General features: G+C 39.1%; 1 protein-coding gene across 7 annotated transcripts in view; it reads left to right on the forward strand.

The window, feature by feature from the left end:
* Window positions 1–24,808, forward strand: part of WWP1 (WW domain containing E3 ubiquitin protein ligase 1) — a 108,750-nt gene that overhangs the window by 44,887 nt on the left and 39,055 nt on the right. For 6 of the 7 annotated variants that reach the window (XM_045186130.2, XM_053929920.1, XM_053929921.1 and 3 more), the window contains 4 exons: window positions 13,519–13,656; window positions 13,742–13,808; window positions 16,401–16,585; window positions 22,631–22,955. In XM_045186130.2, the coding sequence (XP_045042065.1) occupies window positions 13,519–13,656; window positions 13,742–13,808; window positions 16,401–16,585; window positions 22,631–22,955 (715 nt within the window). The remainder of the gene's footprint in view (window positions 1–13,518; window positions 13,657–13,741; window positions 13,809–16,400; window positions 16,586–22,630; window positions 22,956–24,808) is intronic. The other variant, XM_053929924.1, reaches the window with a different exon arrangement.

The raw sequence follows: 24,808 nt of genomic DNA on the forward strand, positions 1-24,808 counted from the left end.
CCTTCCATTGCCAATTGTCCTGACCAGAACCTTGACTTCTAATCTTAAATTTATTCTTTTGTGATCCCAGTGCCATTGAATTTTATTTACACATTCTTTCGATGTGTTAGATTTTTATGTAATTGATTTATTTTTATGATGTCTTCAGAATGAAAAGGTAACTTCATTAGCACAATTCTCTAGAAGTTGCTATTCAACAGAACTTTCTGATGGTGGCTGTGTTATATATCTGTGCTGTCCACTGTGATAGTCACTAGCCACATGGAATAGTTGAGCATTTGAAATGTGCTTAGTGTAACTAAGCAGCTTAATTTTAAATTTTATTTCATTTAAATTAATTTCAATGTAAATAGCCACATGTGGGTATTAGTGGCTAGCATACTGGATTCATGCAGCCTGCAACTTTTTTTCATTATGTTGGAGTTTCAAAATCAGAATTTATTCCTGTTTTTTTTTTAAACAGCTTTTCTTTCTTTTTGCTTGCTTATTTTATCTTTCTTTTGTAGAATTTTAATTTTTTACAGTCTTCTAATGGTCAATTCTGGAAGTCCTCAGTGTACTTTCTTAATTGCTAGTATGAAATCTGTGCTTTGTTTTAGGAAAATTTCTAAATTTAGACCTTGCTAAGTTTCTCTCTCATTGTGATTCTTGCCATTTATTGTTGGTATTTCTTTAGACTCTGAATTCATATTATTTAATCACGGTGATCCTTTTTCCTGGGTGTAACATCTGTGTCATCTATTTGTTTGGTCTCTGTTTTGCTGGTAACTCCTTTCTTTGTTGCCTCCAATGTTGTTTTTAAGTTTTGATATTTACCATTATGTTTCTAGTTTTTTTCCAAAACATTTCATTTATAATAGTTCTTAAGATTTTATTTAAAAGTCCTCGTAGTATGTATTAATCAATAAATCATATTTCCTTCACCTAAGCTCTTAAAAGTTTTTTCATACAACTTAAGAATTTATTTTTTTGACCTCTGCAATCTTTTAATCAGAACTTAGTTGATGTTTACCTTTATTTTTCCATTAGTTAACAGCCTATAAAGCTTATCTTCTTACTTCTAATTACTTATGATTTGTTAAAATAAAAATGGCTGTTTTGTTTTGGGATGTTTTTGATATGCTTGGTTCAAAGCTTTCTGTCTTCCCAGAAGTTGCATCTTCTACCTGTTACATGCTCTAATAACTTGATAAAAGTTAGAAGTCTATAAAATTAATTGTATTTTAACTTTCTCAGATAAAGGATGTCTTGTTCTTTTTTAAATTATTTTATTGTTGTTCAGATACAGTTGTCTGCATTTTCTCCCCAGCTAAACCCACATCCCTCCTTTACTTACACCCTCCCCCTTGGTTTTATCTATGTGACCTTTACAGTAGTTCCTGAAAACCCTTGTCCCCACTGTCCCTTTCCCTCTGGCTATTGTTAGATTTTTCTTAACTTCAATGTCTCTGGTTATATTTTGTTTGCTTTTTTCTTTTGTTGATTATGTTCTAGTTAAAGGTGAGATCATATGGTATTTGTCCCTCACCTCCTGGCTTATTTAACTTAGTATAATGCTCTCCAGTTCCATCCATGCTGTTGCAAAGGGTATGAGCTCGTTCTTTCTCTATGCTGCATAGAATTCCATTGTGTAAATATACCATAGTTTTTGGATCCACTCATTTGCTGATGGACACTTAGTACTTGGCTATTGTAAATTGTGCTGCTATCAACATTGGGGTGCATAGGTTCTTTTGGATTGGTGTTTTAGGGCACCTAGGGTATAATCTCAGCAGGGGAATTGCTGGGTCAAAAGGCAGTTCCATTTTTAGTTTTCTGAGGACATTCCATACTGTTTTCCACACTGGCCACACCAGTCTGCATTCCCACCAACAGTGCACTAGGTTTCCCTTTTCTCCGCATCCTCTCCAACATTTGTTTGTGGATTTGTTTATGATGGCCACTCTGACTAGTGTGAGATGGTACCTCATTGTGGTTTTAATTTGCATCTCTCTGATGGCTAGTGATGCTGAGCATCTTTTCATATGTCTCTGGGCCCTCTGTATGTCTGTCTTGGAGAAGTGTCTGTTCAAGTCCTTTGCCCATTTTTTAATTGGGTTGTTTGTCTTCCTGGAGTGGAGTCATGTGAGTTCTTTATATATTTTGGAGATGAGACCCTTGTCTGAGGTATCACTGGCAAATATGTTTTGCCATACTGTTGGTTCTCTTTGTAATTTGGTGCTGTTTTCTTTAGCCTTGCAGAAGCTTTTTATTTTGATGAGGTCCCATTTGTTTATTCTTTCCTTTATGTCCCTTGCTTTAGGGGATGTGTCTGTGAGGATGTTGCTGCATGGAATGTCTGTGATTTTCCTGCCAATGTTTTCCTCTAGGACTTTTATGGTGTTACGACTTATATTTAAGTCTTTTATCCACCTTGAGTTTATTTTTGTGTATGGCGTAAGTTGGTGATCGAGTTTCATTTTTTTGCACATAGCTGTCCAGATCTCCCAACACCATCTGTTGAAGAGGCTGTTTTTGCTCCATTTTATGCTACTGCATCCTTTGTCATATATTAATTGACCATAGAGACTTGGGTTTATTTCTGGGCTCTCTGTTCTGTTCCATTGGTCTATGTGCCTGTGTTTATGCCACTACCAGGCTGTTTTGATGACAGTGGCCTTGTAATACAGTTTGATATCAGGTATTGTGATAGCTCCTGCTTTGTTCTATTTTCTCTAAAGTGCTGCAGCTACTCAGGGTCATTTATGGTTCCATATAAATTTCTGAACTGTGTGTTCTATATCTTTGAAATACGTCATGGGTACTCTAATAGGGATTGCATTGAATACAAATTGCTTTGGGTAGTATGGCCATTTTGATGATGTTAATTCTTCCAATCTATGGGCATGGTACAAGCTTCCATTTGTTTGTGTCTTCCTTAATTTCTCTCTTCAGTGTTGTGTAGTTTTCTGAGTACAGGTCTTTTACCTCCTTGGCTAGGTTTATTCCTAGGTACTTTATTTTTCTTGTTGCTATATCAAATGGGATTCTTTTCCTGATTTCTGTTTCTGATGTTTCGTTGTTGGTATACAAGAATGCCTTTGATTTCTGAGTATTGACTTTGTATCCAGCTGTTTTGCCAAATTTATTTATTAGGTCAAGTAGTTTTTTGGTGGAGTCTATAGGATTTTCCATGTACACTATCATGTCATCAACAAACAATGACAGTTTTGTTTCCTCCTTTCCAATTTGGATGCCTTTTATTTCTTTTTCGTGTCTGATTACTGTGGCCAGGATTTCCAGTACTATGTTGAATAGAAGTGATAAAGGCAGGCATCGTTGTCTTGTTGCTGATCTTAGTGGAAAATTCTAAGTTTTTGTCCATTGAGTATGGTGTTGGCTGTAAGTCTCTCATATATGGCTTTTATTAGGTTGAGGAATGCTCTCTCTATTCCCACTTTGCTGAGTGTTTTTATCACAAATGGATGCTGTACCTTATCAAATGTTTTTTCTGCATCTTTTGATATTATCATGTGATTTTTGTCTTTGCTTTTGTTTGTATGGTGTATTACGTTTATTGATTTGCAAATATTGCACCATCCTGGGAACCCTGGGATGAATCCCACTTGATCATGGTGTATGATCTTGTTAACGTATTGCTGGATGCGGTTTGCCAATATTTTGTTTAGTATTTTAGCATCTTATGTTCATCAGTGATATTGCCCTGAAGTTTTCTATCTTTGTTATGTTTAAGGATGTTTATTCATTAAATAAACATTTACTGAGTTTTAGGAAGAAACAAAAAAAATGAAGAGTACACAGTTTCTGATTTCCCCTCACCCACACCATGATATGAACCCAGCAGTCTCCCATATCAAAACATACTTGCAGCCCTGGCTGGTGTGGCTTAGTTGGTTGGAAGTGTTTTCCCATCAACTGAAAGGTTGCAGGTTCCATTTCCAGTTATGGCACATACCTTAGTTGGGAGTTTTGTCCCTAGGTCAGGATGAGAACAGGAGGCAACCAATTTATGTTTCTCTTTCACATCGATGTTTCTCTTCCTCTCTCTTCCCCTCCCTTCCTGTCTCTCTAAAATCAATAAGCATGTTCTCAGGGAGGATAAAAAATGTATTTACAACTGTCAAGGTCATTATTTCTCTTCCAATGTATTAGGCTAATTTTTTCCTGTACTCAAGGCCCTGACATTTTGTTATCAAAAATTCATAGTTTCACATGTCCCTTTTTCTGATATATTCAGGGTAAGAGTGGAGGATTAGTTGATTTGAAAGTTTTCTTCTATATTTGAAGATACTTACCTCTTCAGTCTTCATGGTGTATTATAGCTGTTTAGTCATCCATAGCCTAAATAAAGCCCACAACTGACCCAAAATAAAACATCTGTATTTCCCTTGAAAATACCCGTACAGCTTAAGACTCTCTCCCTCTTCACTTTCAATCCTGGTGGGCTTCACTTGCTTCAGGAATAAGCCTGGTCAGGTGTGTCTAGAACCTTTGCTCAGACAGCCCTCTGATATATTATCTCAGAACGCTGGTGGGTTTAAGCCTTCATCTGCGCCTCAGTTAACATTGTTAATGTTTAGATCACACAGACACCATCCTGAATTATGGAATTTCTTTAATTGGCTCTGCAGATATGTGTGGTATTTTTAATTTTCTTTTTGTCACCATGATTAGACACTAATGACTGAGATATATTTTTCCCTGTCAACCCTACTATTTCTTAAGTTGCAAAGGAAAACCTCATCTATTATCAAAGATAATCAAAGGCAGACACACTAGTCAAATTGGTAAGGACAGATTTTAACCAGTACTCTACTATTGCAGTAAGGAGGAGAGTTCTGTTTTGTGCAGAAGTTACTGGACATTTCAAAGGGAAAACAAGGGAGTAGAGAGGGGTAAGTAGAATTAGGATGAGTCAGAAAAGTGAAACTTCAGAAAAGGTTGATTGGTGTAAATGCAATTCAGCCAGCTCTGTCCCATAGTTAGAATTTTTTCCTCCCACAGAGATAGGGAGACAGAGGCCCTGGCCTTCCTGATGACAACATATCAGAGCAGTGGCTTCTGAGTCCTTGAGAAGAACACCTGAATTGTAGGAGGTACAAATTCATCTCAGGACAGAGGAGGGATTCACCCTTGCCTTGAAGCCCTTTGTAGTAAAGCTCTAACAGGATATTTGGGCCTATCATGGGTGTGGGCTGGAACAAGCCGTCAGTTCTTTGGCAGCCCTGAGCTTTCTCAGGCAGGTGGTTTGAGTGGGGCTAGGGTCATCATGGGGTTGCTAACTGCCTGGAGCTGGTAGAAACTCTACTAGTATTTGTTCACATCTCTTAATTATTTGTGCTGAGAATTTGCAGTTTTTGTGCACCAAGTGGAGGCCTGTTTGAGAAGAGGGCTCAGAGGAGCCCGGCTTGAGCTAGGGCAAGGAGAGAATCTTTGTTACTCTGTTCCTGGGTGAAAGGTATAAGAGCAGTGCAGCTTAGGTCCCTATGCTGGCATGTATACAGAGCTGCATTTTGTATTTCAATTTTGAGACTGATGGGAAGCTACTTCAAACAGTCTGGAGAGGCGTGGGATGGCTGCAATTCAAACACTGGGTTATAGTGAAATTTTTTTTAATATATTTATTGATTATGCTATTACAGTTGTCCCATTTCCCCCCCCCATTCCACTCCATCCTGCCCAACCCCTCCCTCCCAAACTCCCCCCTATAGTTCATGTCCATGGGTCATACTTATAAGTTCTTTGGCTTCTACATTTTCTACTCTATTCTTACCCTCCCTGTCTATTTTCCACCTATCATCTATGCTACTTATTCTCTGTACCTTTCCCCCCCTCTCCACCTCCCTCTCCCCTATTGACAACCCTCCATGTGATCTCCATCTCTATGGTTCTGTTCCTGTTCTAGTTGTTTGCCTAGTTTGCTCTTGGGTTTTTTTTTTAGGTGTGGTCGTTAATAACTGTGAGTTTGCTATCATTTTTACTGTTCATATTTTTTATCTTCTTTTTCTTAGGTAACTCCCTTTAACATTTCATATAATAAGGGCTTGGTGATGATGAACTTCTTTAACTTGACCTTATCTGAGAAGCACTTTATCTTCCCTTCCATTCTAAGTGACAGCTTTGCTGGATACAGTAATCTTGGATGTAGGTCCTTGCGTTTAATCTTGGGTAATGTAATTATGATGTGCCTTGTTGTGTTCCTCCTTGGGTCCAGCTTCTTTGGGACTCTCTGAGCTTCCTGGACTTCCTGGAAGTCTATTTCCTTTGCCAGACTGGGGGAGTTCTCCTTCATTATTTGTTCAAATAAGTTTTCAATTTTTTGTTCTTCCTCTTCTCCTTCTGGCACCCCTATAATTCGGATGTTGGAACGTTTCAAGGTGTCCTGGAGGTTCCTAAGCCTCTCCTCATTTTTCCGAATTCTTGTTTCTTCATTCTTTTCTGGTTGGATGTTGCTTTCTTCCTTCTGGTCTACGCCGTTGATTTGAGTCCCAGTTCCTTTCACATCACTATTGGTTCCCTGTACGTTTTCCTTTGTTTCTCTTAGCATAGGCTTCATTTTTTCATCTGTTTCTTGAACAGATTCAACCAATTCTGTGAGCATCTTGATAACCAGTGTTTTGAACTGTGCATCTGATAGGTTGGCTATCTCTTCGTCGCTTAGTTGTATTTTTTCTGGAGCTTTGAAGTGTTCTGTCATTTGGGCCATTTTTTTTTTTTTTTTTTTTTGTCTTGGCGTGTCTGTTACTTTAAGGGCCAGAGCCTTAGGTGTTCACTGGGGTGGCGTAAGGATGGTCGCTGTGCTGTGACGCTGTACTTGGGGGAGGGGCTGAGTGGGAGCAATGGCACCTGCTCCACTCTCCACCGGACTCCAATCTGTCACTCCATTACCCACAATCAAACTGGGCCCCTCTGGTGCTGGTTCCCAAGAGGGTGGGCTTGTGCACACCCAAGGCCCCTGTGGGTCTCTCCAACGACCTCTTCTGTGAGGCTGGGAGTCTCTCCTGCTGCCGCCCCAACCCCCACGGGCGCTTTCAATCAGAGGTCTGAGGCTTTATTTCCCCGAGCTGGAGCCCTGGTTTGCTAGGTCTGCTTCGCTCCCCGCCGTTTGTCCAGTTTATCTGTGCTCGAATGTGGGGCCACGGGGTGCTACCCGCCACACTGCCTGCTTCGTTCTCTGCTACTCTGAGTCCGGCCCTCTCGGTTTATCTGTGCGCGAATGTGGGGCCGCAGGGTCTGCCAGTGGTTGGACTGCCTGCCACGTTCGTCCCACACTCCGCCAGTCTGGGTCCCGCCTCGGCCACGCGAGTCCTCTCCGCCCTGGTGCCCATCTCCACCCCTCCTACCGGTCTGGATGAATGTTTATTTTTTATTTCCTTGGTGTCGGACTTCCTTGCCGTTTGATTTTCTGTCAGTTCTGGTTGTGCGAGGAGGCGCAGTGTGTCCACCTACGCCGCCATCTTGGTTCTCCATGTTTATTCTATAGTGAAATTTTTTATGGTGGCAGTAGAACCAACTTAGTTTGTGTCAAAGAAACCATGTTGAAACTTATTAAGGTTACTTAAACTTCAACTTTCTCTCTTACATTGAAGTAACAAAACATCAGAGAAATGCGTCCTTTATACTGAAGGACAGAGCATAGTCAAATTTAATTTTATTTAAGTTTGTTTTAGCCTTATTTACTTAGCTGATACTAGTTATTTGTTTAATTTACTAAGTCTAAAGTTATCCTTTTAAAAATTTACTTACAATCAGCGCGAACTAAGACATTTTAAAGCTGAGGTTTAGAACAAACAGTATTTTTATATTCAGTGATATAAGTGCATTTCTCTTATTTAGAAAGATTTTTAGGATTAAAATTATTAGGTCAAAGGGAATGGGCAGTTGTAAGCCTCTGGCTGTGCCTGGCTGTCCTTCCTGGAAGGTCATCCTAATCTGTACATGTGGCATATGAAAGTGCCCACACTAATATTTGCCACACTAGCAGATAAACATGATGAAGATTTTTTTATCAAAGCATTTTTCAATATTAATAAAGTCAGATGTTTATTTTTCATTTTTCTTTCATCATTCATGATTGTCTTATTCTTTGCACTTTTTTCTTTTGGTCTATTCCTTTTTTCTTACTGTAAAAGCTCTTCTCACCCCTCAGTTAATCATTTGCCTGTTGATTTTTTATCCTCATTTTTGATTTATAGAAGTTTAATATTTGTGTCATAAAAGTTAATTCATCTTCCATTGTTTTTATGCTCAGAAAATCCTTTCCAATTCTATTTTAGATCGTTCCCTATTTTATTCTTACATATTTATTGCTTTGTTTCTATTCTGAGTTCTTTCATAAGTTCTAAAATTTGTCTTATTACCTGATAGGCATGGGAACCTAATTTTGTCTGTGAGTTGGTGCACACTGACCCATAGTGTGACATGCTGGGGAGATCTGGAGTGAGAAAGCCTGCTTTATTCTTGGGACTGTCTGTGACTTACAGGATCTGTGGCCTACTTCTTCACTTGTTTTGTTTCTGAATCTGTTACCATCATATTTATTTATGTGTCGGCCAGCCTCCAAAGTGATCCCCAGCACTCCTGCTTCTGGTCACTCCTTCGCGTGGTCTGTGTAACAGTATGATATGGCAGAAGTGATATGGCAGAAGTGATGGCACAGGGCTCCAGGGCTTGGTCCTGGAAGACAGTTCAGCTTCTTCCTGGGTCTCCTGGTTTCCTCACTCAGAGGGAAGCATTGTGAAGACACTAGGGAGAGGCCAGATGGGGAGGACTGTGGTGCCTCTCAGCTGCATCACATCAACTTACCAGCTCTGTATATAGAGTACTAGCCTCTCACAAGTTCTTGGAGCATAGAAATTATAAATAATAATGGTGCTTATTGTCATTTTAAGTGACTAAATTTAAGGATAATTTGTTACACAGCAATAGGTAATACAGTATGCAAGTGGTTTTTAAAAATAGGTTCAAAATGTGACTCTGAACTAAATTATTTTAAATGGGTGATATCCCTTTAAAACAAAGGTTTTTGAAGACTTTGTTTTCTGTGGGGAGAGAAAGCATGTATGGTTTTGACAAATTCTTGATTATAGGATAAATGGTCTAGTTTTATGCTTGGTTCCTCAGACTCTGACTGTTCTGTCCTATTAAAACTGAGGGAGAATATCTAGCAGGTAGGAAGACGTAGCTTCTATCTTATAGTTCCCAGAGACAGCACTATCTTTATAATTTGTTTTCAGTGTTTATTAAGTGCCTCTGTTCTGTCAGAGACTGAGGGTGCATCACTGAATGAGATGGACAGAGTCTCTGTGCTGTATTGGAGGCTGCAGTCGGGGGAAGTAGGACCTGTGCTCCCCCCTCACCGCCCCAATTCTGGTGTTCAGTCCATGGGAAGAAGTGAGTGGTGAGTGTCAGGAGCCTACGTTAGGCAGATTCATACTGCTTCCCCAAGTACAGCCCCTGAGCACAAGGCACTCTCTTGTCCAGTGGATGACGTCTGAGTTGGCTTGTTTCTACTGCAGTAGAATTCCCCCTGCACACATACATGTGTAGATGGGAATTATTTATGTGAATGTCCCCCGATTTTATGACTCAAAAATGTTAGACCCCAGTGTTCCATGTTCAGAATTATGAGATACTAAATGATGTCAACACCCCTTCCCCAGCCTTCAGAGCAGTCAGGTTCTGGACAGAGCAAGTTTTTGTAGCACTGATGATTTTTGCAGAGATTGGGGTGTTCTTCAAAGCCTTCCTAACCTCCCAACCCCTCCCCCCTCCCAAAACAAAGAAAGCCTTATAAACTAGAGTTAGAATTTTGGACATTGTTGATAGCAGCTTTCAAGAACTGAGCTTTTGGCTGACAGCCAGATAGTAGAGTTCAGCTTGGACTCGGGGATACCCTCAGCCACTGGCAGAATTAGATACAGACCCTGACTGTGTTCAAGCCCAAATGTCAGTCTTAGACGAATGACCCAGGGTGACTCTCCATCAAAGATTGCAGGTTATAAGAACAAGCCCCAATAGCAGGGGTTGGCAGCCTTTTCTGTAAAGGGCCAGAGAGTATATAGGGTGGCTTTGCAGGCAGCATGGTCTTTGTTGCAGCCATTCTGCTCTGCCATGGTGGCAGAAAAGCAGCCCCAGAATACATGTAAAAGAGAATATGGCTATGCACAGAACAGGCAGTGGGCAAATTCCACCTGGGGACCACAGTTGGCTCACCTCCGGAGTGAAGGTTGGAGTAGAGGAAGTTATTTAAGAAATAATGACTGTGTTTTTTTAAAAAAATACCTTTTATTGATTATTCTATTACAATTGTCCCATTTTTTCCCTCCCCTTTATTCCCCTCCTCCCCATATATCTATCCCCTTCCACCATCATTCCCCAACCTTAATTCATGTCCATGGGTCATACATATAAGTTTTTTCGCTTCTCCATTTCCCATACTATTCTTAACTTCCCCCTGTCTATTTTGTACCTACCATTTATGCTTCTTATTCCCTGTATGTTTTCCCCCATTCTCACACTTCCTCTCCTGCTGATAACCCTCCACGTGATCTCTATTTCTCTGAATCTGTTCCTGTTCTAATTGTTTGCTTAGTTCATTTTTGTTTTTGTTTTTTATGTTTGGTTGTTGATAGTTGTGTTTGTTATTTTACTGTTCATATTTTGTATCTACTTTTTCTTAGGTAAGTCCCTTTAACATTTCATATAATAAGGGCTTGGTGGTGATGAACTCCTTTAACTTGGCCTTATTTGGGAAGCACTTTATCTGCCCTCCCATTCTAAATGATAGCTCTGCTGGATAATCTTGGATGTAGGTCCTTGCCTTTCATGACTTTGAATACTTCTTTTTAGCCCCTTCTTGCCTGTAAGGTTTCTTTTGACAAATCAATGATAGTCTTATGGGAACTCCTTTGTAGGTACCTGTCTCCTTTTCTCTTGCTGCTTTTAGGATTCTCTCCTTATCTTTAATCTTGGCTAATGTAATTATGATGTGCCTTGGTGTGTTCCTCCTTGGGTCCAGCTTCTTTGGGACTCTCTGAGCTTCCTGGACTTCCTGGAAGTCTATTTCCTTTGCCAGATTGGGGAAGTTCTCCTCATTATGTTTTCAAATAAATTCTCGATTTCTTGCTCTTCCTCTTCTCCTTCTGGCACCCCTATGATTTGGATGTTGGAACATTTAAAGATGTCCTGGAGGGTCCTAAGCCTCCCCTCATTTTTTTTGAATTCTTGTTTCTTCATTTTGTTCTTTTTGAATGTTTATTTCTTCCTTCTGGTCCACACCATTGATTTGAGTCCTGGTTTCCTTCCCATCACTGTTGGTTCCCTGTACATTTTCTTTATTTCACTTTTCATAGCTTTTACTTTTTCCTCTATTTTGTGACCATATTCAGCCATTTCTGTGAGCATCCTGATTACCAGTATTTTGAACTCTGCATCTGATAGGTTGGCTGTCTCTTCATCGCTTAGTTGTATTTTTTCTGGAGCTTTGATCTGTTCTTTCATTTCGGCCATATTTTTTGGCTGGGCTTGCCTGTTCAGTAGTAAAGGGCAGAGCCTTAGGTATTCGCCAGGGTAGGGCAAACCACGTTGCTGCTTTGTGGTGCTGTATGTGGAGGAGTGGCCCCGGAGGGAACAATGCCGCTGGCTCTCTGCAGGCTTTCAGTCACTTCCTCTGCTACCAACAAGCAAATTAGGCCCTCCTGTTGCTGATTCCTGGGTGGGTGGTTTTGTGTACATTCTAGGACCCTGTGGGTGTCTCCAACAAACTCTCCTGTGAGGCTGTGAGTTACTCCTGATACATCACCTCCCACAGGTTTTTTTCAGTCATAGGTTTTGAGGCTTTATTTTTCCATGCTAGAATCCTGGGTTGCACTGTCTGCCTCGCTCCCCAATTGTTCCTCCTGGTTTATCCACACGCAAATGTGGGACCACCCACTCTGCCAGCCACTGCCTTGCCTGCCCTGGTCCTCCAGGCCCTGCCTTGCTGGGAGTCCTCTCCATCCTGGCTGCCCGTATCCACCCCTCCTACTGATCTTTATGTGTGTTTCCTCTTTAACTCCTTGGTTGTAGGACTTCCATACAATTCAATTTTTTGGCAGGTCTGGTTATTTTTTTGTTTTTAAATTTGTTGTTTCCCTTTGTTTGGTTGTCCGAGGAGGCAAAGTGTATCTACCTACACCTCCACTTTGACTGGAAGTTGACTGGAAGTTTTTGAACATTGATGAAAACTGTGAATTTGCAAATCCATACTATCTCAAGAAGTGTGATAAAGAGGACGTCATACTTAGACACATCCTAGTGCTGTGCATGACTCCAAAGACAAAAAAAAGCAGCACTAGGGAAAAACAGGCATTTGCAAAAGTTTATAAACTAGAATTACAGAAGTAGTCATAATAGGAGAAAATAGTGGGAAAATATCTTCAAAGAGTTGAGAGAAGGTCATTATCAATGTGAAATTGTATGCCCATCAACTCTGTGGAGAATGAGAATGCAAATACAGATTAAAATGTGAGAATTTACCACTAAGAAAGCTACACTAAAGGGATTTTGAAAGGCTGTTCTTTAAGAACCTATATGTTTTAGGAACAATAAGCTAACTCTTCAAATTGCAGATACTTTGAGTGGAGAGAGATGACAAGAGTGAAATAGAAATGGGGTCAGTATAGTTTTCTTCAGATGTAATATCGCTAGTCTAGATAAAGCTGAAATGCCTGCTTTTGTATTTCTCCTACATTCTCTTATTGTTTTCATTGTTATATTTGTGATGTGGAGAGGAAATGAGGTTTATGGTGGTACAAATATTTGGGGTAGATATTCTATAAGGTTTCCTTTTATTGTTAACTGGTTTACATTCTATAGAATAGAAGTTGTTGAAACAAAATGACCTTGAGTCTAAGAACTAGATATCTTAATAGGAAGGGAATATTTGGCCTTGTATATATAAAAGAGAAAACTGTTGTCACAGAATTAACCATTTAGTGAGTGCTTTCTGTGTCACATATGGGTATGAGTGTTTTGTGTAGTGTTGCATTTGTACCTACGGTAATCCCTTTAGTTTGATGCTCCTATTATCGCCATTTTATGCGAGGAAACTGAGGTTCAAAGTAGTTTGACTACTAACTCAAAGTGCATCTACAAGTAGCAGAGTAGAATTAGTAACCAAACTGACTGTCATACAGGAATTTGCCTCAACCGTATGTTTTCTGTGTGGTGCCCTGGGCTGAAGAGCCTGTTGAGATGATTGCTACACTTGTTATCTAGATACATTTACACCTTTTGAGGTTTATGCTGTGCAAAGAGGAAACTAAAAGTGCCACTGGAAGCATGTGGTGGGTGGAGAGGAAGGTGTGGGAGACAGCAGTTCTGGTGTAGCAGAGGGGCACACAGACAGAAACGGAAAGGATCCCCTTCCACATGCAGTTAAGTACTGAGTTAGAGTCATTCTGCATATGTAGTTTTGATTTCTCAAACATTTTTTGTATGTGGCAGAAGCATTTAAATTAGGATTTTTTTTTCTAGTGGAAAGAGTGAAAGAACAATTAAAACTTTCCTTGGAAAACAAGAATGGCATAGTGCAAACTGGTGAATTAACAGTTGTGCTGGATGGATTGGTGATTGAGCCAGAAAATCTAACGAGCTGCAACTTACCTCCAACTAGTAAGCTAACTGTGTTTTTAAAATTTAGGGAAAAAATCAGCAGGAAGTGTATAAAAACCTAGTTTCTTTCTTTCTTGTTATTCAGTAGAAATACAGCAAAATGGTGATGCCTTACATGAAAATGGAGAGCCATCAGCCAGGACAACGACCAGGTAGAATATCATATTTTAGTGTTTGTGGCAAAGTAATGTAACATTTCCTATATATGCAGTTTTTAATTTTAACCTTAGAGTCTGCCATAGAATTTAAAACATGTCATTAGGATTGAATTCCTGAGAAAGTAGTTTAAAAAACCAGCTCTGTTGAGATAAAATGAACATACCATAAAATCCACCCTGTTAAAGTAGACACTTAAGTGGCTTTTAGTGTAATCACAGAGCTGTGTACCCTTCCTTACTCTGATTTGAAACACTCTCATCACCCTCAAAACGAAACTCTGTCTCACAAGTATTCTGTCCCCATTCTTGCCTCCTTCCAGCCCCTGGTCTGCTTTCCATTTCAAAAGATTCTTCTGTTTTGGACATTTTATATCATTGTAATTGTGTGTGATCTTTATTGTCTGGCTTGTCTCACTGAGCATGATGTTCGCCCATGTGGTAGTGTGTGTCATTGCTTCATTCTGTCTTACTGCAAATGGGCTTTTAAAATCTGCATTTAGGCATAGTTATCAGTAAATAGAGGCAGATCGTGTGGGAAAATGGGAGTCTTGCTGTCAGAATTGCAGCTCCCTGAAGATCACTGGAAGATAAGATGTGATCTTTCCTCAGAAATCATCCTGCCATTTCAAAACTTGCTTGCATTTACATTTGATGACAATTTATAAAGGCTTTCTGTTTGAAGTAACTAAAATTGGAATAAAAACTTTTAGTAAGTCATACATAATGGAATGAACACCTGAAATTATATAAATATATTACTGTGAAAGTCACTTGTTGTATTCAAAGAAGCATGCTAGTATGTAACAAGTTGTTACCTTTATCAATCTGCAGTCAGTAATATCACTACTCCTTAATTACCATTAAATGATTCTCATAGAGCATTGAATATATATTTCATTTAAATAAATATATTTAGTGCCCATATTATAATTTACATTGAGAAAATTAAGGACTGAAAGGGTAAAGTTAGTTTCATTAAAATGGACGTGTGTGTATGCATGTCTATTTTGAAATACAATTTTAAATGGTTAAAAGAGCTTGACTCACTACCAGTCTGAAACCTAATGTTGTTTATTGCATAGTAACACATTTTGCATCAAAGATTCATTCTGCAGCCCAGGAGAACTGCAAGTGTGCTCTTTACCTGGACTTCTTGCTGGATGGCTAGGGTGGGGTGTATACATAAGAATCACTCATGAGCTTTTGTCAGATTTTACCTGCCCATACTTCCTCATCATACCCCACCGCACGTGCACAGGTGACAAGGAAAAGCGGCGGGACATTTCTTCATGCATCAGATACTTACGAATGTCTGTTTGATGGCAGACAGTAGTCCCAATGCTACACATGCCTGTTCCCATGGAACTTTCATTCTGGTGGATAGTGAGCAACTGAGGAAATAACTTAGCTAATCAGCAAGACTGATGAGAGCTCTGGTGACAGGATGGAAAGGAGCCTGTTTTAAAGAAAGAGGTCCAGAAGTCATCTCTAAGGAAGTGCCATTAGAGCTAAAGTTAAAAAGCTAAAATGAAACATTTATACAGAATTCTGAGGGAAGAGCATTTAGGCAGAGGAAATGGCAATGCTAGGACCTCAAGTTTATTTCTGGTTAATTTATGTTCTATAAATTCTTCCCACTCCAGAATATAACAGTTAAATTTTTAGTAATCTTGTAGTCTTTATGACTTTACTGCCTCACATATAATAATTTTTAATAAGCATTTGAAGACTTCAGCATGCTTTTTATATTTAGTAAAATTGTTATAGTATGCTTTCTGTGAGGTGAGCAAGAAAGAGCTTGGAGAATAGGTTGCAAGGGTAGACAGGGTGAAGGGCTGGTTTTCGAAAAGCTGTGTTGATTATGGTCAGAAGTCTAGATCTCATTTTAAGCAGGGAAGGAACACGTTCTGATTTATATTTTTTTTAAAAGTGGGGCTGCTCTATGGAGAGTAGGTAGAGTGGTGTGCGTATTTGGGAAAACTCTCATGGTTACTTACACAGTATCACCCCACTCTCTATCATTTGCCAATAAGATTTAAAGTGTTTGATTTTTGTGTTTGTAGTTTTGTTTATATACAGCGAATTTATACACTATAAATTCCAACTCTGGTGCAGTGTTTAGCTTTTTCTGATCATGTACTTAAAATTTTAGTGCTTAGTAAATAATTTACAATCAACATTTGAAGACTTTTCAGTGTTCAATAACATTACAATAGTTTCAAATTTATTTTTACATTTCATGAGTATTTTGAAGGCACTTTCAGAGCATTTAAAATAAAGATTAATATTCTTAGACTTAAATAATTAAAATGTATAAATTGAACATTATTTTGAGGGACTTGAATTCATTTTGATTTAGTACAGTTGTATTTTTCAGTATAGATTTATCTGCCAGTATGGAATACACTTAGAACCGAAAATAATTTAGATTTTTATGTTAAAAAACATGCCATAAATTTGTTCATTACTCTCTGTATCTGTCAGTTTGCTTGAATGGTAAGAATTTAGTAACTATTCTTATGAAAATACTGATGTAGTTATTTAATTGTACTGAACTCATTGAAGTAAGGCATTTTTTTTTTGAAGGTTGACTCCTGAAGGTCCAAATGGAATAGATAACCATGTACCTTCCAGCACTGTGGCGCCGAATTCATGCTGTTCACCTGTAGTTAATGGAGACAGCACACCTTCATCTCCATCTCAGGATGCTGCCAGACCCCGAAACACACCAGCTCCCAAACCAGTCACATCTGAGCCAGCCAGTGACGCTGGTAAGTATGGCTGTTTGGATACGTTGTGTGCATGAAGACTCAGTGACACTTACGTGTCTGTGCCTACTCTCTTTTTAGTATACAGCCTTTCTTAATCCTCAGATCTGCAATAGGAATTTTAAAATGACAATGCCTGAATTTTTTGGTAATAATTTTGAATTCTGTAGATTATTTAGGAAAGTATGCCAAAAATATATTAGTTTAGAGATCACAACACATTTCACATAGCAATAGTAATATTTATGACTAGATTTTTAGGCTTTATGCCACAAAAAAATCACTAATTCATAATAGGGAATATATTTCTACAAGAACTTAAGAGAATTCATTGATTTGTCAGTAATGAAAGGTTCCTTTAACCTACCTGTTAGTATACAAATATTTCTTGGCATGTAACTTAGTAGAAAAATGTCCTGTGAGCTGATACAGCTCCCAGAGAGTTTTATATTTTCCAAGACTATTATCTATTATAGAAGGACTGCCTAAGGAAGATTTCCTCTGATCCTGGTTTTCAGTGGAATCAGCTATAAATGTTACAAATTATTTTTTACTTGATCACTAATATTAGCCCTTTCAGATGAATCTCTTGAAACTCAAACATTTTAGGACTTGCTTAAGATAACTAGCACGTGTGCTTGGCTAGAGTCCTGGTCTCTTGATCCAGAGCCTGTGTTCTTTCCTGTGTTTTCTGCTCATGGTAAAGTAGTAAAAAGTAGAAACATGCAGAGAAGCAATTCAGTGATTCAGTGAAAATAGATGGATTTATAGATAAGACAATTTGCATTTATACTCAAGTTTGGAGAGTATTTACCATGTGTTTTCCTGAAAGTTTTTGTAAACATGGAACTGACATGAATTTTTTAAAGAATTTAATTGGTTTATTAATGCTGCCTTTTAAAAACAATATGGACTTAAATATCCTAAGTACCACAATAGGTAGAAGTTTTTAGTCATTAAAGTGGCTGGAAAATGAAGAAAAATTTCATTTAACTAGGGTAAAAGTAGTGAACAAATACATTTAGTTTCTGATTCTGACCTTTTTAGGAAGAACATTTTTTATCATATTTCTGTTAGCAAAGCAGGAAAGGAAACATCAGCTTAGATTTTCCAGGATTGTCTCTAAATTAAGAACAGATCAGTTAAAATGGGTACTATCCCTGAGATTCCAACTTTTATGGAACAGAATGAAAAGACACCATAATGTGAACAACATCCTTAATAATTCCAAGAGTAAATACAATAGTGAGATTCCTAGAACTCTGCCCTACGTTATCTGTCCTAGAATAAATATTACAGTTTTTAAAAATAGCCTAAGGAAGTACCTATAGGAAGGACCAAAATCTTATTTTTTAAAATTATTAACATGTAGAAAAATGGTTTATGTGACTATCAGAGTTCTTTACAGTAAAGCATGCATCTAGTGCTTTTTGGCCAAAGGGGTTTTTGAGTTATCAAATATCCATCCCAAGAAACATGATGGGGGGAAAAACCTACGTATGCCCCCATAAGAAATTATATTTTAAATAGTGTAACTCCCTTGCAAACTTTCCAAAGAGGTTGTATAAAAAGGAAAATAAAACCTTATGTGACCAAACAAATGAGTGATTTCTTCTATTGGATTATTGTTGGATTCAGAATGGTAGATCTATTTCCATTCTTTCTGGATGTAATTAGATGGTAGGGCCAATTATTAACTAAATCCACTCCTGACTGATGAAAACTGTAAGAATGTTGAATGCTCATTTTGGAAAGGCTTATACCAACACCCTCTTTCATTCTTGTCAGAACTCTCATCTAACATATATTGAATTTGGAGATTCAGCTCTTTTTGCTAAAATATTTGGCTCTTTGAGTTGATAGCTACAGGGACCCATTACCACCAGTTCGTTGCATGTTTTGGCATTTGGGTGTACTCAGGTGTTGATGCAAAAGGGAGAATCTCTTATTTACACCCTATAGCTTGTCAGGTACTTTAAGAGACTCTTTCCATTGGGAATAAATTCACTTTATTTGTCCTTGCGTGAAATCCCAAGGTGAAAATAAAACAGACATGTGAGGAACTAGAAATGAAAGCTTATCATCAATAATGCCCATGACATTCACAGTAACTACAGGAAACCTAAGACAATCAGAATAATAATAGTGGCTAACATTTGTGCTATACCTGTTGTAGACACTGTGCACCCATTTCCCGATTTAACCATCACAGTAAGTCTTCACTAGATACTAGTCCTGGAGAGGACCTGAGGCCTGAGAGCTCATGGCTGGGAGGGGGAGGCACTGGGTTGCCACCCAGCTCTGGCCCTCTGCTGTGCCCTCTGCTTTCCCTGCACCTGGATATATGGGATTTTTGTAGTGTCTCAGATTTTTGCTGTTTGTCTTTTATGCCATGATAGCCTCAAATAATTTTTCTCCAGCCAACTTAGTGATTTCACCTCCTCTGATTATTGTTGGTGACATCTGACACACAACTGCCATCATTCTTTTGGCCAGTCTACAAAGGCTCTGAACCCTGCTCTCTTGGTAGCAACCACTTGACCAATGTCTTTCGTACTATCTGTCATCCCTTAGTGGGAGGATGAATAGATGAATTCAGGTGTATTTTCAAGGAATGGTAATCTCTTTTAAGCTGTTACTGTAAAAATGGTATTCCTTTTTTTAATTAAGGACTTTAAAAATTAGTTTTCATTGGTGGAGTGGGGGTGGGAATGTGCATGTTCTGTGTCTCACATATGACAGGTTTTTAATCCCTTACCTACAACAACCAAATTTCTAAAATCTTTAAAAACAAATTTTGGGGGACGGTGAGAGGCTGGGGAACCCATTTGATGGCAGAATGACTAGAACTGATTTGAGGATGTTTTGAATTTATCATACTTAGGATGAGTTTTCTTACTTTTTGCTGCAGAAACATTACTGTGCTTAATGACTCTGGGCCCCACACCTGCTTGGGTATTAGTGTGATGTACAGAATGTGTGTCATATCACCTTCTTAAGTTCCTCCGGGTTATGAGATGTGAAACTGCCCAGGGACTGTGGGCCTGTGCTGAATAAGGAATTTGAAGCAAAGGATTTCACCAGAGACAGAATATACATGATGGCTTCCCGCCTGTCCACCCCATTCTTTTGAGTCTTGACTAAGGGGATCCATTCACTAAGTTTAGTTGCTGTGAATATTGGTCATTATTTTAAGCTAAATAGTAGGCAGTCATGATGTAGTAAAGATTAGACTTTGCTTCTCACAGGATGAGGTTAAATCCCAGCTCTGCCACTTAACAATCAATGTGTGACATTGGTTGGACAAATTTAATTCCTCAAAATTTAGCTCCTCCATTTACAAAAAGAGGATAATACTCAACTAACTACATTATAGGATTGTTTTAAACACAATAACCTAAAATATCTACCGTACTCCTTGGACAGTGTAGGAATTTAAGAGAGAGATTATTTTCTTTTCTACTTCTTCCCTCTTTACCAAACCTGTAGTGTAAAATAACTTTTTCTAAAATATAATTATTGTTTTATTAAGAAAATAGATCACAGTTCAGTATGGTAAGTTTTAGGTGTGACTAACTGGACTTTTGTTTTGAAATACAGATTCATAGAAACATGCAAAGAATGTACAGGAAGGTCTCCCGTTCCCTTCAGCAGTCTCCCCCTGTGTTGACATCTTACATGACTGTAGTGCGGTATCAGAGTCAGGAAACTAGAAGGGGCACAGGCCATGGGAGGGTAAAATAAGATGTCCCTAAAAATGTGTTTCACTGGGTTAACTGATGATGCCAGACTTCTGATAAACATGTCAATAAATTTTGTTTTGTTTGTTTCTAGTTTTATTGAATTATAGTCAGAATGTGGCCTCCTGGTTGTAGAATTGGGGATTTTGTTTTGTTCTTTACATATGTCAGTTTTTCTAAAAATTCTTAGGATGTTTGGATGGAAAAAAAATACACACACACACAGAGTAGAAACTCAAAAGTACCTCTTTAACTCTGTAATTTAGGTCAGGGGTATTGATATTGTTAATAAAGCCTTCCTATACTTAATTATTTTTCTACTAATGCTTTGTTATCTGCATAGTTTTGAGAGAGGTATGTTTAGTTCTTTGATTTGTCTTTATTGATTCAACAAATATTTATTGTTTTCATATGCAAGGCATTTTGTAGCTCTTGGGAATACAAAAGTGAAAAAAATTTAAGTTGTTACACTCTGAACTTAATGAAAATAAATAAAAATAAAATGATTTCACAACCTGAGAAACACAAGAGTGTAACATGGAGCCTGGGAAGAGGGAGGGGCAGGTACAGCATTAAATAAGATACTCAAGATTCCTGTCCTGAATATGTGATTGAGCACATACTCTACCTCATGAGAAGCAGCTAGTCTGAAGTCCTCTGAGAACTTTGGGAGAGCTCATACACAGCCCAGTGCTCAAGGAGCAGGGAGACAGACCACTGTGAGAGGTCAGGTGTAGCTGTGGACCAGACCAGGTAGAGTCCTTGTTATTGCCATGGTTAAGGGTGTGGAATTTTCTCTGGTTGTAGTGAGAATGTGCCAGCATGTTTACTAGGGGAGTGAAAGATCTGTTATGTGGTGGCTATTTGGAGACTGGATGATAGTTGGACAAGAGAGGGAGCAGGCAGACCAATCAGGAGGCTATTGGCTATAATACACAGTTGGCAGACACAAGGACCCAGGACCGAATTTGGCCCTCCACCTTGTTTTATCTGGCCCAACACCTTGTTTCTACCTGGCAGCAGTGCTGAGTTCCTTGCTTCTAGTTAAAGAGTAGTAACATTTATACAGTACTAACATTACATTCGGCCCTTTGAAGGCAACGGTGAGGCTGATGTGGCCCCCGGTGAAAATGAGTTTGACACCCTGCTATAATAGAAGCAAGAAATGGTGGGCCAGGCATTGAGGTGACATTCAGAGCACAGCTGATTGTGCTATTTAATATCAATATTTAATCCTCTTCCTGTTTTGTAACTGTATTTTATGTCTGTGCTTCAGTATGCACACAGGTTTATGACTGTTTCTTGTTCTGGATTATCTTTTCTCAAGCATTCCTCTTTTCCCATTTAGTGTTATTTTGCTTTGAAAAGACTACATCTTTTCTTTTGTGGGAAATAAATGCATACCATTGGAGAGTACATGCTAAATGAGACCATTCTTGTGAATGCACATTGGGTGAGAGACCCGGAATTTAGTCTCTGTGCACTTTGCATCTTCTCTGATGGTGCTGGGAGCAGAGTAATTGTGATAGCTATTTCTCATAGTTCATTCTTGATGTTTTTTCCAAAGCAATTCTCTCCCCAGCTTGGTGCAGAACCCGATCGATCTGCCCTTGTTGTGCACTTAAGTTTGACTTTTCAGTAGCACACTCTTTCCTTGCTTCTCCCATGGAAGTCTCTCTCTGTACTGGTTTACCTAATGACCTCATTACACTTATTTATGGCTCCCTCCCCACTTCAGTGTGAACTTTGAGGTGCAATCTTTTAATTAGTTTTGTTCAATAGTCTTCTCCTTTCCAGTTTTAATTTGACTCACTTTTATAGTGACTGTAGTTGAAATGGATCCATCACATTTAAAATGGATGCCAGGGCTGGGTTATTTCTCCAGAACATGTAGAGTGAGGTCCTGGAGCACTTCTGCAGCCCCTGTGGTGTGCTAGCTTAGTTAATGCCACTGAGTATCCCTACCCTTGACACATACTAGCTACTATTTGTATACAAAAAGGGAGATTGAAAGGGGTCATTTTAAAGGTTTTTTTTATAACCCATACAGACTTTTCAGAATTGATAATTTTGAGGAAAAACATTTGTTATTCTAATGTTGGTTTCTCCTTCCTTAAGGTTCTTTGTATGTAAATGTATATTTTTTCTTAAGTTTTTATTATTCACATGTTCATCTCTAAAATGTGAGCAACAATGAATAGAATCTATCTTATTTGATTCTCATCAATACCTGAGGTATTACAACGTGTGCAATAATTGGCTGCTTTGTCATTCTTTTCAGATTGTTTTGTTTATTTGCCCTTTGCAGTTAATGGAGCATCGACCTCACTTGCAGCAACTGATGCCCCTCCTGCCACGCTGACTGTGGTGGTCCCTGAGGATGGCGCCTTGTCATCAAGTTGCTTTGGAACCTCTAGTGAGGAGGCCCCTGTTCCAGAAGTGCCAGTGTCCTCAGAACACAATGGATGCGTCCTCTCTGATGGCATGATATTCGGGTCTGGGGCTGGTAGTGACCTAGACCCCGCTGCCTCTGCTTCTGGAAATAGCTCTGCCTTTGAATCAGTCAAGTTAAGGCAGCCGGGTGGGTGTGTGGAGCCTGGGACTAACACCAGCACAGAAACCCTGCCCTCAGGGTATGTTGTTACCTCTCAAATGTGTGATCATGTTTGACTGCTGAATGTGTGTGTAAAACTTTTCCAGTAATTGGACTTGAAATCTGATTCATACTATTTATTTGTTACAAAGCAAGTACCTTTCAGGGGTGTCCAACCTTTTGGCGCCTCTGGGCCACACTGGAAGAAGAGTTGTCTTGGGCCACACATTAAGTACATTGTGTCATATAATCACAAAAAAAATCTCATAATATTTTAAGTAAATTTACTATTTTGTGTTGGGCTGCCTTCATAGCTACCCTGGGCCACACGTGGCCCACGCAGGCTGTGGGTTTGACACGCCTGTTTTAAAACTAAGATCATTCATCTTGTTGAAACACATACAGTATGAGGGGAAAAGAAAAAAACAATTTTAATTTACAGGACCCTCTTGACTCGATTCTGGTGTATTCTTTTACTAAGAGTGACCAAGGCACCATTCATCATAACCTCAGCTTTAGACTCCTTTGTGGTCTGCTCCGTTCACTCCAGTCTCAAGAAAAAGCAGTCTTTTCCTCTGTTAATCCTGAATGCTGGGGAGTCATCCAATCCTGATGATGGGCTTTTACAAACTTGGGTTTTCATTGCTGCTCAGTGATTCTTAACTTATGCATTTCCCACGGTCCTTACTCAGCATCCCAGGGTTTGCTTCAATGAGTGCTCTGTATGTGTGTTCCATTTGGTCCTCACTCCCATGGTCACTCACAGGTTGTTTACTCTCCACTTGGCTCTGGAGATACTAATATTGGGTTGGCCAAAAAGTCCATTTAGTTTTTTCCATAAAATAAAAGACAAATTGTTTTCATTTTCACAAACAACTTTATTGATTTGGATATTTTGAGTATGTCGGCTATCTCCTGTATGGTATAATGTTGATTGTTCTCAATTACTGTCTTGGTTTGATCACTATCAACTTCAACTGGTCTACCCGACCATGGAGCATTGGCCAGTGAGAAATCTCCAGCTTGAAACCTCACAAACCACCGTTGACATGTTGCATCAGTCACAGCACCTTCTCCATTCGCTGCACAAATCTTTTTTTGAGTTTCAGTTGCATTTTTACCTTTCTTGCAATAAAGTGTAATATGCCAACAATGTTGCTTATTTTCTTCTATCTTCAACAGGAATTCACCAATTTTGATAAGTTTTTTAAAAATGCATGCTGACATGACAGCTGTCAGAATACAATCTAACAAAATTGTTTTGATTGAGGTTAAAGACAACTAAGCACTACTGGAGCCACCTTATGGAAAAACCCAAAAGAACTTTTTGGCCAACCCAATATTAATGAGTCCTTGTCTCTGCCTTTGAGAGGTTTATTTAGTGGCTCACACTTGTAAACATGCATCCAGGATACAGTTGGAAATGCTGGATTGGGGTCTGGACACAAGTCGAACAGTGGCATGTCTGTTCTGTGCCCGGCAGCCACACATCCAGGGTCTGGCTTACAGCCCTCACGCTGTCACTACAGTCAGTGGTGTGCCCACTGCTCACTCTGGGAGCTGGAGCTGGTTTGCTCAGGGCTGTCCTCTGGCTCTTACTGGGTGTTTCCACTGCCTCCCTGGTTCCAGCTGCAGTCCTCTGCACTTGCACCCTTATGGGGGCTTGCACTGTCCCTCACTTTAGTTGTTCAGGCTCTGTGTCCAGACAGATCTTCCTTTGCACTTGTTTTCAACCACTTACAGAATGGGAAGTCCCCACTTCTGCTTCCTGCAAGCATTTCAGACCCTACACTATCCTCCCTGCCCCTCAAAAAACCTCTCATTGTCCCTTTGTCTCCTGTCTTTGGCAGCTTATTTATTTATCCTAATTTGTTATGTGTCTGCAACTGTGAC

Source organism: Desmodus rotundus, chromosome 8, assembly GCF_022682495.2.
Source record: "Desmodus rotundus isolate HL8 chromosome 8, HLdesRot8A.1, whole genome shotgun sequence".
In the NCBI taxonomy this organism is placed as follows: domain Eukaryota; kingdom Metazoa; phylum Chordata; class Mammalia; order Chiroptera; family Phyllostomidae; genus Desmodus; species Desmodus rotundus.